General features: G+C 35.6%; 1 protein-coding gene across 1 annotated transcript; it reads left to right on the forward strand.

The window, feature by feature from the left end:
* The first annotated feature begins 4,187 nt into the window (after positions 1-4,187).
* On the forward strand, positions 4,188-6,140 carry LOC130673870 (uncharacterized). The gene has a single exon (XM_057479084.1). The coding sequence runs from the start codon at positions 4,188-4,190 to the stop codon at positions 6,138-6,140; it is 1,953 nt and encodes a 650-aa protein (XP_057335067.1).
* The last annotated feature ends 9,005 nt before the right edge of the window (positions 6,141-15,145 follow it).

Here is a 15,145-nt window from a genome sequence, read left to right on the forward strand (position 1 = left end):
AAGGAGATGATGAAACTCAGAAGCATGTTCCACACAGTATAGCATTCTATCAGCATTGCAGTTATGATAATAAATTATCTAACTTTGAATTAAATCGTTCAAAATTTTGTATTGGGTGGTTTATTTTAAAGTTAAAAAAATTAGCTATTGAATACGAAGGATATTTGAAAAATCTTATACCAATGGAGTCGCTTACTAAACAGCAGCAAGAGACACATGATCAAGCAACTTTTTGTCATATTTGTGAAACAATAATCATTACAAATACCGATAAGTGTTATGATCACTGGTAATTATCGTGGTCCAGCTCATATATCTTGTAATGTTAATTATCCCATATCTCATGTTATTCTCATATTCTTTCACAATTTATCCGGTTATGATTCACATTTTTTAATTAAAAGTTTAGCTACATTAATTAAAGGTGATGTAACTCTACTACCAATTAATAAAGAAAAATGTATATCTTTTACAAAATCGATCGAATGTACTTCAGTGACATTACGTTTCATAGACTCATTCAGATTTATGGCATCTAGCCTTGAAAAATTAGCTTCAAATCTTGGTGATGATGAAAAGCTTATAACGAAACATCACTATCCCGACCCAAATGAATTTAAATTAGTTACGCACAAAGGTATATTTCCATATGAATAAATTTCATGCATTGATAAACTTAATGACAAACAATTGCCTGATCAAGTATCATTTTTTTCAAAACTCACGAATGAAAGTTGTTACGATGTGGGATCCTACGCCGCCGTTCGAGCTCGGGTAGTGATTGTCACGTGCTCCAATATGACGTTGCCACCTATATAAGCACGTGCAACCAGTACCCCGCGCTTTTTGTACTACCAGCAGTCTATATCGCATCGTAGCTATTTGTCGTACTTTCTTTGCTGCCACCGTATCTGAGTCAGTGTTGATTAACATTATAGTTGATTACAGTCAGTTAATCAGGTTAATTAACCAGTATAATTATTACAGTTAGTTAATAGTTATAGTAACCAGTTAGTGTTACACGCGTATCGGTGAATAATCCTATTATTTGGAGCACTATTGGGTAGGAAGCCCTGTGCAGGTAGTCACAGTAACAGTGATATCACACACAGTTAGTTGTGTGCTTATCAGAATTGTACCAGTGTGCTTGTGTTGTGGCCGTTTGATAATTATTAGTTAAATAAATAATTATCCAAACTATAAACTGAACCAGAGTTTGAGTGAATTCACCTAATCCAGTCCACACTCCTATAATTAAGTATAAGAGAAGCAGCACCCGGTCTACCACCGATCCAAGGAGATTTCCAAAGGTCAATCAACCGCCAGTTCACCATCATCAGGAACTTCAACACCGAACATTGAGATAAGGCTAAGTACCTAGATTTAGCTTTAGTCTTGTAAGGCCAGTTCGGGTAAAAATTAAAGAAAGAAAAGTTTCAAATTGAGTTAAGCTGGGTCAGACTCACGAAAACTATATCCAACACCAAAAATATAGTTTGTACGTCTACCCCGACGTTACAATGGCGCCCAACGGGTTTTAATTAATTAATTAATTCATTAAGCCTAAAATTAACATCTTTAAATTGCATAAACTTATGTTAGTCACTTTGTAATTAGAAACGTTCGAGACATAAAAACCAGTAAATTTCGAGTCAGAGTCTGCGAAATAAAATAAAACATCGGTTAAAATTTATCAGTTATCAAGTAGGTTCAATTACAAAAATTGTTTCCGGAAAAATTCCTAAAGCTTTGACTTTTTCCGCGTTTTATCAGAAAGAAAACGCGCAATAATTATTTTTTTTTCATTTAAAACATTTTTTATTAATTAATTATAAATTTATTATTTTCCGTTGCATGTTTTGATTAGTTATTGAGAAAAACTAAATTTGTGTTTCATTTTTATTTGCCAAAAATTGGAAAAAATAAAAGAAAAATTACCCGGGATTAATTTTTCTAAGAATTTCTTTTTGCCCGGAAACAAACAAAAAAAAAAGATAAAATTATTGTAACAATAATCAAACAGTGCCCATTCCTCTGGTAGGGAATTAAAAGAAAATACCAGAAAAATAATAGATCAAGATTGTTAAATTTAATATTTAAGTGTATATAAATAATTTTGTAAAATTAATTATAAGTGATATTTATATGTGTAATTAATAATTAAGCTTATTTTAATCTATAAGTAAAATCTAAAAGTACAAAAATTTATCACATAACTGATAAAGAAATTTAGTACAAAACCGGAAGTGACAAAATAAAACTTAAGAATTATAAAACCAGAAAATTCTAGAATAAAGTCTTTGTAAGAAAATAAAAGTCAATAAGGATTATAAATCCATAAATAGACTGAAATAATAATAACAACTCGCTTAGCAATAGAGATTTTGAGAAAAAAACTTAAGTTTTAAAGAAAATAAAATAAAATAATAATAATAATCCGCTTAGTAACAGAGAATAAATCAAAACGACAAATACCCGAACAGCCAGGGAGACTCATTGTCGCGATCGAATTATTATTATTATATACGAATAATAGATCATAAATAATAGATCATGAAGAACAAGTGATAATCTGCAAAAGCGGCAAAATTTTAAATTTGAAATTGTATGTTACAGAGAACTGCCTGAGAATTCATCAGCCTTACAGTCGGTAATACAGAAATTACCAGATTAAATATCCGCCCAATAATTTACCGCCATCTATAGAGTCAATAAATAACCAGACTTGATAAAAAGAGACGCAAGTAAAGTTGTTGACAATCAAATTTATTACGCATCACAGATTTGCATAAAAAGAAATAAAAGTACAAAGTAAATGAATTTTAATATAAACGTTTTGATGTAAAATAAAACTAAAGTTATATAGTAAAGTATATAAATTCAAGTACCAGTAAATAAAAGGGATATAAGAGATATACCCAGAGATATAAAATTTTTAATAACAGGTTATCCACGCACATATATACAGGTATTGGTTTTAATATAAGCTAAGCGAATTATAACCAAATATGGATAAAATAAAAAATACGCTAATTAGCATGCAGCAAGATATAATGCAGCAAAAGCTAGACATGCTAAAGATGAAAGAAGATATTAAAGGCACAATAATCAACAGCCTCAACGAGAAGTTCAACAACTTGGAACTAAAAAATGAGCTTTTGGAGATAAAAATAGAAGAGCAATCGAATGAAATTAATGACCTAGAAAGACAGTGCAGACGCAAAAATCTGATCTTTTTTGGCGTAGAAGAGACAGAAAAGTCGTACGATGAACTGGAAAAAATGGTAATAAATATAATAAATACATACATAAAAATTTCATGCGACACTTCCAATATAGAAGCTGTTAGAAGGTTAGGGAAAAAGGACGAAAAAGTTCGACCAATCGTAATAACATTCAACACTTTAGGTTTCAAATTAAAAATACAAAAAAATAAACATAACCTTCAAAATACTTCCTATTACTTAAAAGAAGACTACCCAATCGAAGTCTTAATTAAGCGTAAAGAGCTACAAATCCACTACAGAAAGAAAAAGATGCAGGAAACACCGCTTTTATAAAATACGATAAAATTATTATACTGAGCAACAAAAAATCCCCACAGAAACAGTCAAGCAAAAGAAACCTACCAGTGTCCCCGGAGACGCTCCACCCTGACAACCAAAATGTTCAACAAAATAGTAAACAACCACCTAAGACAAATAAAGGGGACATGAAGAACTATATAATACAAAAGCCTAAACTAATTCTCGCTCAGCCAGTATCAACTCAACGCCAATCGAAGACATCAGACTACAGCACAGCATAGCAATCAAAATCGGACCCTCTTCCAACCCCTAACCTCCCAGTACGGCCGGTCACCGCAGGAGAGTTCGACCAAAATCCCCCAAGAACAATTATCAAAACGAAAAAGACCGTCTACATTTGCACCCTCAACGTAATTATCTTCTGATCAAAAATATATTGAGTTCAAAGCTGCACTAGAAGATATTAAGCATGATATAATAGGTTTGAGCAAAGTTCGCCGCCTAGGAAAAAAAACATTCGAAGTCGACGAATACATCTTCTACCACAGTGGCCAAACAAAAGGACTAGAAGGAGTAGGTTTTCTAGTAAGGAGGAAACACAAAGATAACATCATAAAATTTACTGGAATATCTGAAAGAGTGTGCGTACTGGAAATCAAAATGGAAAACCTGTGTTTTGTAGTAATTCAAGCGCACGCTCCCACTGAAAATTCATCACAGGAAGAAATAGACAGTTTTTACGAGGACTTAGCAAAAGCCCATCATTCCACATCTACTGAGTACGTTGTCTCTATGGGCGATTTTAATGCTCAAATCGGAATTCCAAAAAAGTACAAACGTTCCGCCACAGGAGAGTATGGTTACGGCATCAGAAGCGGTCGAGGCACGAGACTAATTCAATACGCGCAAGAGTACAACCTAAAAATTATAAATACAATGTTTAAAATAAAACCAAAAAACCGCTGGACATGGATCTCTCCAGATAAAAACACAAGAAATGAAATTGATTATATCATGACCATGAAGCACCACATGATCTCTAAATATGAAGTACAACCATCTTTCTCCTTTGGATCGGACCACAGACTACTAAGAGCAACAATACTCCTAAACTCAACAAAGAAAAGTAGGCGCAATTTCTCTAACACATCCACTAAGCTAAAAACTCTAGCGGAACAGGAAATGTACCTGACAAACATCTACAGCTTTATACCAGAACTTATAGAGAATCAAAACAACTATAATGTGGAGGAGTACTACCAAAAAATCATGCGCTACATCAAGATAAGTCTAAAAAACATTAAAGGAACACAATCCGTGGAACACAAACCACATAAGAACAAAATCCTATCCGCGAAAGCGCTAGAACTCATGAAAGATAGGAGCGAACTACAAAATAAGCCCAAATTAAGCGTAACTGACAAAGAAAAACTAAAATCTTTGTATAAACTTACCAATAAAGAAATAAAAAGGTGCTACGTTACCTACAGAACAACAACTATACTAAGACACCTCGATAATATTAGATCTGCCAAAAAAGCTTACAAAGAGCTAAATCAAGCCAAAACATGGGTTCCTTTTCTCAAGTCTGGCAACAACAAATGCAAATCTCGCACAGAAATCATAAATGCTGCTACTAACTTCTACGCTAATCTATATCGACAATCAGACACACAAAGTCAAAACATGGTTTCCTATAGCTACACAGATACCTCTCCAACACACCAGTTAACAGAAAATGAAATATGGAAACAAATAATGAGACTTAAGCCAGAAAAAAACCCTGGACCTGATAGAATCACCAGCGAATGTATCAAGGTTGCGAAGACTCTACTACTGACACTAATCACTATCCTATGGAATAAAATACTTGATGAAGAAGCTGTGCCACATCAATGGATGACATCGGAAATTATACTACTATATAAAAAAGGTGACCCAGCTGATATAGGCAATTACCATCCTATAAGCCTAATACCTTGCTTTTATAAACTTTTTGCCTCCTGTCTACTTGAAAGGATAGCCCCAGTCATCGATGCTCACCAACCGATCGAACAAGCTGGTTTCAGAAGCGGTTTCAGCACGATGGATCATATCCTGTATTTAGCTTTCATCGACTACAAAAAAGCTATTGATTCAATTTCACACGAGAGCATCTGGGAATCGCTGAAAGCACTAAACACAAATGAAAAGTATATTAATATCCTAAAAAATATTTACTCTAACAGCACAAGTAGAGTCAAACTGGATAGAGTAGGCGAAGTAATCAACATAAAAAGAGGTGTCCGGCAAGGAGACCCGATCTCACTAAAATTATTCATAGCCGTTTTACAACACGCAATGGGAGAGCTGCCATGGTCCAATCAAGGTATTAATATAAATGGGAATTTTCTGAGTCATCTCAGATTTGCTGATGACATAATTTTATTTTCGGAAACCCCTCACCAATTAAATACAATGGTAAATGAATTAAACCAGGCTAGTATAAAAACTGGTTTGGAAATGAATCTGGACAAAACTAAAATTATGTCTAACCGCAGTGCAACGCCCATCTTAACAAATAACACACCTCTCGAGTTTGTCAACAACTACATTTCAACAAATCTCTTTTAGTAAGGAAAGAAACACTGAGGAACTTAACCGAAAAGTTGCGATTACCTGGAATAAGTTCTGGCACCATAAGGAAATACTAAAATCGCAACTTCCGCTACCGACCAAGAAAATAGTCATGGATACAGGACTTCTACCGTGCCTCACCTATGGATGCCAAACTTGGACCTTCGATCTCAAAACCAGGAACAAAATTCAGACTACCCAGAGAAGAATGAAAAGAAGTTGCCTAGGTATAAAACTGAAGGATAAGGTAAAGAACGTTGACATTCGAAAGAAGACAAAAGTATGCGATGCCTTAACTTTTGCAGTGAAGGCTAAATGGAAGTGGGCGGGTCACGTGGCCCGTTACGAGGACGACAGATGGACTCTACGGTCAGTAAAGTGGTCTGGACCAAAAGGCACCAGATCAAGAGGTAGACCAAGGGCCAGATGGGCAGACGAAATTGCAGCGTGCGCGGGCGGTAGTTGGCTGGACAGAGCTAATGATAGAGAAGGATAGCATTCCTTGGGGGAGGCTTTTACCCGAACGGGGTCCATGCATTAATTAACTAGGTATTTGAAATTAAAGCAAACAATAATGAAACTAATAACAAAATAGAATTTATAATTAGAAATCGAATTCATCTAACAATAAGTGGAATAAATGTAATTGAATTTTCGTAGGTTAATAAGTTACCAATTGTTATAGTTTGATATGTACATGCATGGAATTAATTTGAATAAAGCTTTATTATTATTATTATTATTATTATTATTATTATTATTATTATTATTATTATTATTATTATAAACGTTTTGATATAAAATAAAACTAAAGTTATATAGTAAAGTTTATAAATTCAAGTACCAGTAAATAAAAGGGATATAAGAGATATACCCAGAGATATAAAATTTTTAATAACAGGATATCCACGCACATATATACAGGTATTGATTTGAATATATTTTATATTCAAGTAAAAGAAATCAATTATAAAATATTAAATTTTTAAATATTTAAAAAATATTTAGTATAACATTTTGGAAAAAAAAAACATAGTTTTTTATAAATCAATACATTTAATCCCAAAACGTGACCGCGAATAATAATACTGCTTTATTGTAAGTCAACAGGTGTAACAAGCGGCAAGCGGAGGATTCTGGTCATCGAATATCTTGTTTGATTTTTATTTTTAATTTTTTTACATCTTTATTTTTTGTTTTTGTTTTTTTGATTTTTTTTCGCTTGTCCAATTTTCTGTTTATTCTCTCCCCATGGGAACTAAAAAAAACATCAAGATAGTTAAAACAAGAACACAAGTGGGAAATCTTCAAAAAGAAGTGCAACGCCTAAATGAAACAGTTGCAAAATTACAAGAAAAATTGTCAGAAAGTCAAAGACGGAACCAGGAAAAAGATGAAAATAACAGAACACTGGAAGAAACTAAATCAAATAAAAAAACCATACCGGTAATCACGCAGGACAAAATTCTGAGTAAACGACTGGAAATAAGAAAAGACAAAGTAGACCAACAAGGCTGGAAATCGGCAGAAAAATTCGACTTTGGTGAAGAAGCTGACGATGAAGAAGAAGATGTAATAATACACCCGCAACCAAACCAGCATGAAGAACAGATGAAAGGAAATATCACGTTCCTCACAAAAGAAAAAAAAATATGGTTGCTGGATGAATATAAACGTAACATATTCATGCAAAACATGGAGAAAAACAAAGAAATGAACGAAAAGATGGTCGAATGGTGTAAGACAACGGCAAAATACGTTCAATGGTCAAGGGATATAGTAAGAAAAAGAAAAAGCTTACAGAAACGCATCAAGTTAATAGAGTCCATGCCGCATATAACAAAAGAAGACCAGATAAAAGCCCTAGAGATCGAACTAAATCTAGGAGAAGAAGCCAACGGAAACTGGGAAAATGCGATAGTGGATTATGTCACGAGAGGGATGCAATTACTCGACGAGACAGTAAATCTAGACGGAATACGAAATTCAACCCAAGTGAACCAGCCTAGATTTTAATGATCGATTGGAATTATTTAAAATGGAATTCAACACGGAGAAGGAATGGATTAAACAAAACATCGACACGTGAAACAACTGGAATGACGTTGAAAAAAGATTCAGATAAACGTTCTGTAAGACAATAAAGGATGCAGACGTACTACAGGAAATTTTCTCGACATACCAGAGGAAAAATGAGGACTCTCAGCAATTTATCAAAAATATAAGGGTAAAGTTTGATGAACTCCAGTGCCCAATGGATATGGAGAAACAGTTAGAAATGATAATACCGAAGCTAGATGCAGAAATCCAGAGGAAACTGCATATATTCGAGCATTATTATCATATAAAAAACTAACTGAAGCATTATCAAAAGCTGAAAACAGAGTCGCAGATATGAGAAGATCAAGAGAAAACAGAAGATCGACAATACGTAGGCTGCAGTCAACAAAAGATTCTGTAGCAGGAACGGAAACAGAATCGGAAACAGAAACAGAACGGGATAAAATCAGAAGAATCTAGAAAAGGAATAAACAACATAAAAAAATTACAAAAAAGAACGAAGCCAAGCATAAAAATATTGACGACAATAACGACGAGAAAAAATTAAATGTCGTATTTAACAAAGAAAAATACAGTTACAGAGATAGATCGAAGTCAAACGATCGCAGTAAAAGATCAGGATCTGATACATCGAGATCATCAGGGAGATCAGTAGGCGACACGTACACGTGCTCGAACTGCGGAAAGAAAGGCGATTATAAGACCAGAGAGTGAATAGAAGACAGAGTAGACGTCTGTGTACGCTGTTTTAAAATAGGGGAGACAGTAACGAAATGTAACTGTGTAAAAAACTAGAGAGGCGAGCACATCAGCGGGAATTGTTGCTCGTACCTCAAATACTCCCCACAACTACCCGTCAACGCAGGGGGGAGAGGCCGCCCAGCCACATCTATCTGGATAACACGGATAGCATAACAGATGACCACGCGACATCGAGTGAGTCGGAAGTGAGCGCGGACGGGAGTTACCGGATTAAATATAATAAAATTAATAATTGTAAAGATATCTGTGCCATAATGGGAGGTGGTATTGCGACGTTTTGTTGGGACGATTATTAAAAGCCATCGCCGGTACATATGAAGAAAGCGATAGTCAACAAGCAACCAACGGCAGCCTGATCAGGAGAGGCGCACACCATCATCATACCAGAAGGGGCTGTGTCAACAAACGACAATTATTGTAAGTAAACATTTTATATGCACAGTCGATATAAGTAATGTCAGATGTACGGCATTGTTCGACTCAGGTGCCAGCCGGAATTTTATGACACAGCATATCGCAGACAAAATACCAGCAAATATAATAAAAATTAAATTTGACTCAGCTAAAACCTCGTTTATTTTAGCAGATAATTCAGCTATCCAAAGTTTATACAGGGCATACGTCACATTTGAAATCGATGGAGTGGAGACAAGTACATGGTTCGAAGTATTCGATCAGATGCCAGATGACATAATATTCGGTGTTACGTCCAGCTAAAATGCTGAACGTTGTATTTTATTTTTCATTTCTGTTGTATTTATTAAAATTGAGCCGACGACCAGATTTTATTTTTTTATTATCATTTTTATGTTTCGATAATATTTAGTGATAAGACATGACGAAAGTAAAATGCTTTTAAGGGATTAAGACTTGTTTGCTTTGATATTTTTTTTTTGAAATGCTAGAGCAAACACCTAAATGTAATTATAATGACTCCTCAGGCAATTGTAAAGGCCCAAAGGCCAGCTGAAAACACTTTTCGTAGGAACCCAAAAATATTTTTATCAAAAAAGTGTACGTGGAATATATTTTTAGTTATAAATAAAAATAATCTTAATCCCTCACTTTGTCTTTGAGTGCACTTTTGTCGAGACATCTTGGCATCAGAAAACAAATAGAAAAATTAAATTTTAATGACGAAATAGTCATTAAATAAAATTTAATAATTTAAAATAAATAAAAAATATTCAAACGTCAATTTAATAGAATAAATAACAATCGAATAAATAATTTTTAACACGTAATATTCAAATAATGAAATTCTAAAAAAAATAATTAATAACCAAATAAATAATTTCTAAAACGTAATATTTCTTAGATTCAAATATTAAAAGAATAACTAATAATCAAATAAATAGAGTCGGCTGCTAGCCATCTATTTTAAATTTAAATTAGGATTTAATTGACTAACAAAAATAGTAGAAAATTTATAACAATAAATAAATAATATAGGCTCAACGCCAATCAAAGAAATATAATGTTAATTAAAATTAATATTTTAAGTTAACAAATCATAATGTTACAAAAAATAATAAATAAACTTAAACATTTAAATTTAAAATATTGTTATAAGTAAAAAATTGTACATGTGGATGGATGTGTGGGTGCGCACGCACATAGGCCCACATAGGGGTGTGCCCTTAACGCTTTCCTAAGGTGAAAATCTTAGAGAAAGGGAAAGGACCCATAGGAACTGTGTTCCGATTGGACACAGTTTCCCCCAAACAATAGACGAAATAGGATCCGATAAGAAATTGAAAAGGGTCGTAAAACAAAAAATCGTTAGTCCCGGACAAGAGGTCCATTGAGGCAGTGAAGTTCAAGTCACAGTGTCTTTACAAAATTTAAGTTACACTAGTTCCGTGCTAGTTCAGCTTTATACAAGTGTTCTCACACTTTAATCTTATTTACGCTAGTTCCGTACTAGTTCAGTTCTATATACAGCGTCCTCACGCTTTCACACTAGTTCCGTACTAGTTTATATTATACAAGTGTCCGCACATTTATTAAGAGTTTTATTTAAATTAGTGGTTTTATAAGTTTAAATTCAACTGTTAAAGTAAATTGTTAGCAAAGGTAATACCTAGAGTCAGTGAAAATTACGATTGTACAAACATCCAGTTGCTGCGACTACAGGTATTGTAATTTTTAAGTTTATGTTGTATTAAAATCAAAAACATTTCCAACACGCGGAAATTGTATTCAAAATTCTATAGTCCTCTCTAGTAATTAAAACGAAATTTATTGTACATTAGAGTCGGCTGACTAGCCACCTAATACTTTCATAAAATAATATCAAGTTTATTGTATTCATATCTTCGAGTTTTTTCAATTTTATAAAATATAGTAATTTAATTTATACATCAAACATCTTTTATTTCAACACACCTCCCAGATAAATACACTCAGTGCGATCCCGGTCTATTGGTCGAAAGACTAGGGCCGAAAATACTAATAATAATAAATTATGTCCAAAATCACGATACACACCACATTTTGGACGTAACATCGGTATGAAGTTTCTGATGGACCACGGAATACATCTACACGCTGACAGTATGAGCTGGACATGGAAACATGAGAGTAAAAGAAGAACATGTGAATCAGCCATACCAGGTATCAACTATGTACCATTCAATTAAATGTGAGCGAATCAGACAAACTAACCAGATTTTTAGATGCTGAATTTACATTAATGGACCAAGCCGAGCTTGGGACATTAAAAGGAATCGAATATGAAATTAAATTGACAAACCATATAGAAGATCGCCAAAAGTCACTGAAGTGCTACATAAAATCATTGAACAGTTGCTGGACCAGAAAATAATTCAGCCGAGTACCAGCGAGTGGAGCTTTCAGCCAGTGATAGTAAAGAAAAAGTTATCACCAGGGCAAGACGCAGATGACATTAAAACATGGAGAATGTGCATCGACTATAGACCACTTAACAAGGTCATGAAGATGGTAAATTATCCCATGCGGCGAATTGACACATCACTAGAAGCCATCAGAGAAGGTGCATATTGAAGTGTAATTGATTGCACGAACGCATTCTACCAGATCCAAATCAAACCAGAGCATCGCCAGTTTACAGCGTTTGCCGTAGAAGGAATGGGTGCATTTGAATTTGTGCGAATGCCTTTTGGCCTATCCACAGCGCCTGGAACATTTCAACAAAAGATGGATCCGATTATACAAACCATGAAACAAGTATTACGCCAGCTCGAACTACCAGCCCATTGGATCAATTATGTTCATCCATATATGGATGACTGGGTGGTAGCAACACCGACATTTGACAATCATCTACAAGTCCTAGAGATTTTATTCAAGGTCAGAGAGGTAGGCTTGTTGATAAAACGAGAAAAATGTCGATTTTGTGTTTCAGAAATGAAATATCTGGGGTTCATCATCAAGGGGAACGAAGTACACCCAGACCCTGAGAAGCTGAGCGCAATCGAGAATTACCCGGAACCAACCAGCAAGAAACAGCTGAGACGTTTCTTGGGAATGGTAAATTGGTACAGGAGGCACATGAAAATGGTCGCAAAAATCCAAGGACCACTCACATCATTGGTCAGTGAGACAGCTATATGGACTTGGAGACCAGATCAACATAAAGCGTTCAATCAGATCAAGGAAATGCTTTTAAATGCCCCGGCATTAACGGTACCAGATTATAACTTACCATTTATTTTATATACAGATGCTTGCGACACCGGTATCGGAGCAGTCCTTACTCAGAAAGGACCAAAGCACGAATATCACATTACTGCGATCAGTAGATCGTTAAACAAACATGAGAGGAACTATACGACAACAGAAAAAGAGTGCTTAGCAGTCATTTGGTCATACCAGAAGCTCAGAGGATATTACGATGAATATCCAGTGACAGTTGTTACCGATCATGCGAGTTTAAAGTGGCTGCAAAATGTCAAAAATCCAAAGGGTCGACTAGCCTGATGGGTAGCAGAATAATCGTTATGGGCAATAACAATCGTCCATCGACCGGGCATCAACAATGAAGCGGCCGACGCTCTATCAAGAGTCTACGAGGGCGTCGAACCAGAACTAGAAAAGGTCAGTAGACTGAAAGGCATTAGACAACAGTGGTACGATCGAAAGTTAACTGAGGTCAAGGCTACACCAGACCGTTTCCCTCAATGGAAGTGTCTCGATAATGACCTATATTATTATCGACCGCGACACCCCACTCAACTATTTGAGGATGCGCCAGAACACTGGAAGCTAGTAGCCAAACCAGAACAGCGCAGATCAATAATCAGCGATGCGCATGAGGAACTCGTATCCGGACACGGGGGTATCAGCAAGACATATTACTACGTGGCGAACCATTATTACTGGCCAAACTTATACTATGACGTAACGGAGTATGTCAACAATTGTGACGTCTACAAGTTAAATAAACCAGATACCAATCCACCACAAGTCATACCAGGACATCGACCGATAACAGAGTTATGAGAAAGTGTTTCAGTGGACACAGTCGGACCACTGCCCAGGTCAACACACCAGAAAACTCATCTGATTGTCTTGTGTGACATGTATTCAAGATACTTGGAAGTTCAACCCATCTCAGAATCTACAGGTAGAAAGATTGTATTTTTTCTACGTTCTGTATTTAATCGTTGGGGCTACCCGAGGGTAGTTGTCACAGACAACGGAACAGAATTCGTAAATAAGGTAGTATCCGAGTATTTACAGACTAATAATATCATACATGAGTTGACACCCACCTATCATTCACAGGCAAATCCTGTGGCAAGAATAAACAGAAATTTAGAGACATTAATTAGAACTTTTCTTACAGATAAGCATTCCAAATGGGACCAGAATCTTCCAGAACTTGCTTATGCTTATAATACATCTGTTCACAGCTCGCTGACCGTCTTTCCAGCATATTTAAATTTTGGCCGTGACCTGAGGTACCTAGATCTCCATCGAGAAGGAAAAGTTTTAACTGAATTCCATAACCAAAACCACCGTAAAACTGTTTTGTCACTAATCGATGAATTAAGACATTATATCGAGTCTTTCATGATCAAAGCTCAGAATAGACAGGATGAGCAGGCATCAGAACCCAATATCGATATCGATATTGGCACAGAGGTATTTATTAAAAATAAACAGTTGAGTAAAAAGGCTGATGGATTCGCAGGTAAGCTTGCGGCACCCAGAAAAGAGCCGTTTTATGTACATAGTTTTTACTCAAACAGTTTAGTAAATATATGTGACAAAAATAATGTATTAATAGAGACATTTAGCATTAGTGATCTGAAAATACCGCGCAGATCCAGTAGACACTAGTTAAAAGTCGAACAATAAGTTGTATAGGTGTTAGAAATTTAGACAAAATATTGTAACGTTAATACTAGTAATGTACACAGTTTAATCTCAGTGTTATTTCAGAATGGGAGCCCTGGGGCAAATATTATCGTCAAAGACCAAGTCACAACAAGAGACATCGGATGCTCGACAGTTGCTGAGAGCACAGTGGTTCCATGGTAGAATCGGCGACCGACAATCATATTGGTTGCACCCGGCTTTCGCCTCACCAGCCGGCTATTTGGGTTTTGACATCCCCGTGACAACAAACATTACGTTGTTATCAGGGTTTCACCGGAGAAAAAGTAATGTATTTATTTACTTAGAACGAGACTCAGTATTAGCGGTACCAGAGAAACCAGTGGAGGTACAAGTCAAATTGCCAGTGATACCAGTACCATCGGTACCAATAAAATGCTAGATCACAATGGGTCAACACACGCAGTACGTCGACACCAACTTGAAGCATGTCCTGTCCAACACCGAATGGCAGGAGGCAGTGAAGAAAATTGCTAAAGAAATGACTGCAAAAACAACCCGTACAATCGCCACACAGACGATTGAAACCCGACTTGCACCAGTTCCAGAACCAGGGTATCTTAAATGTAAGCAGGCGGGTCATTCTTTTGACAAATGCCCGAATGAATTACAAGGTGATTGTTTCTGCACCAATTGTAGATGGCTTGAACGCACTAACAACGATTGTCCATACCAGATGTGGCGTACTGATGGCTATCAGGCGATGAAAGGATACTGCCGCTGTTGTTCGACACAGCATCCGTTCGAAAATGACTCCTGTCAAGATTGCAGACAGAGAAGTCTAGTAACCAAGG

The sequence above is a fragment of the Microplitis mediator genome, chromosome 8, assembly GCF_029852145.1.
Source record: "Microplitis mediator isolate UGA2020A chromosome 8, iyMicMedi2.1, whole genome shotgun sequence".
NCBI classification, from domain to species: Eukaryota; Metazoa; Arthropoda; class Insecta; order Hymenoptera; family Braconidae; genus Microplitis; species Microplitis mediator.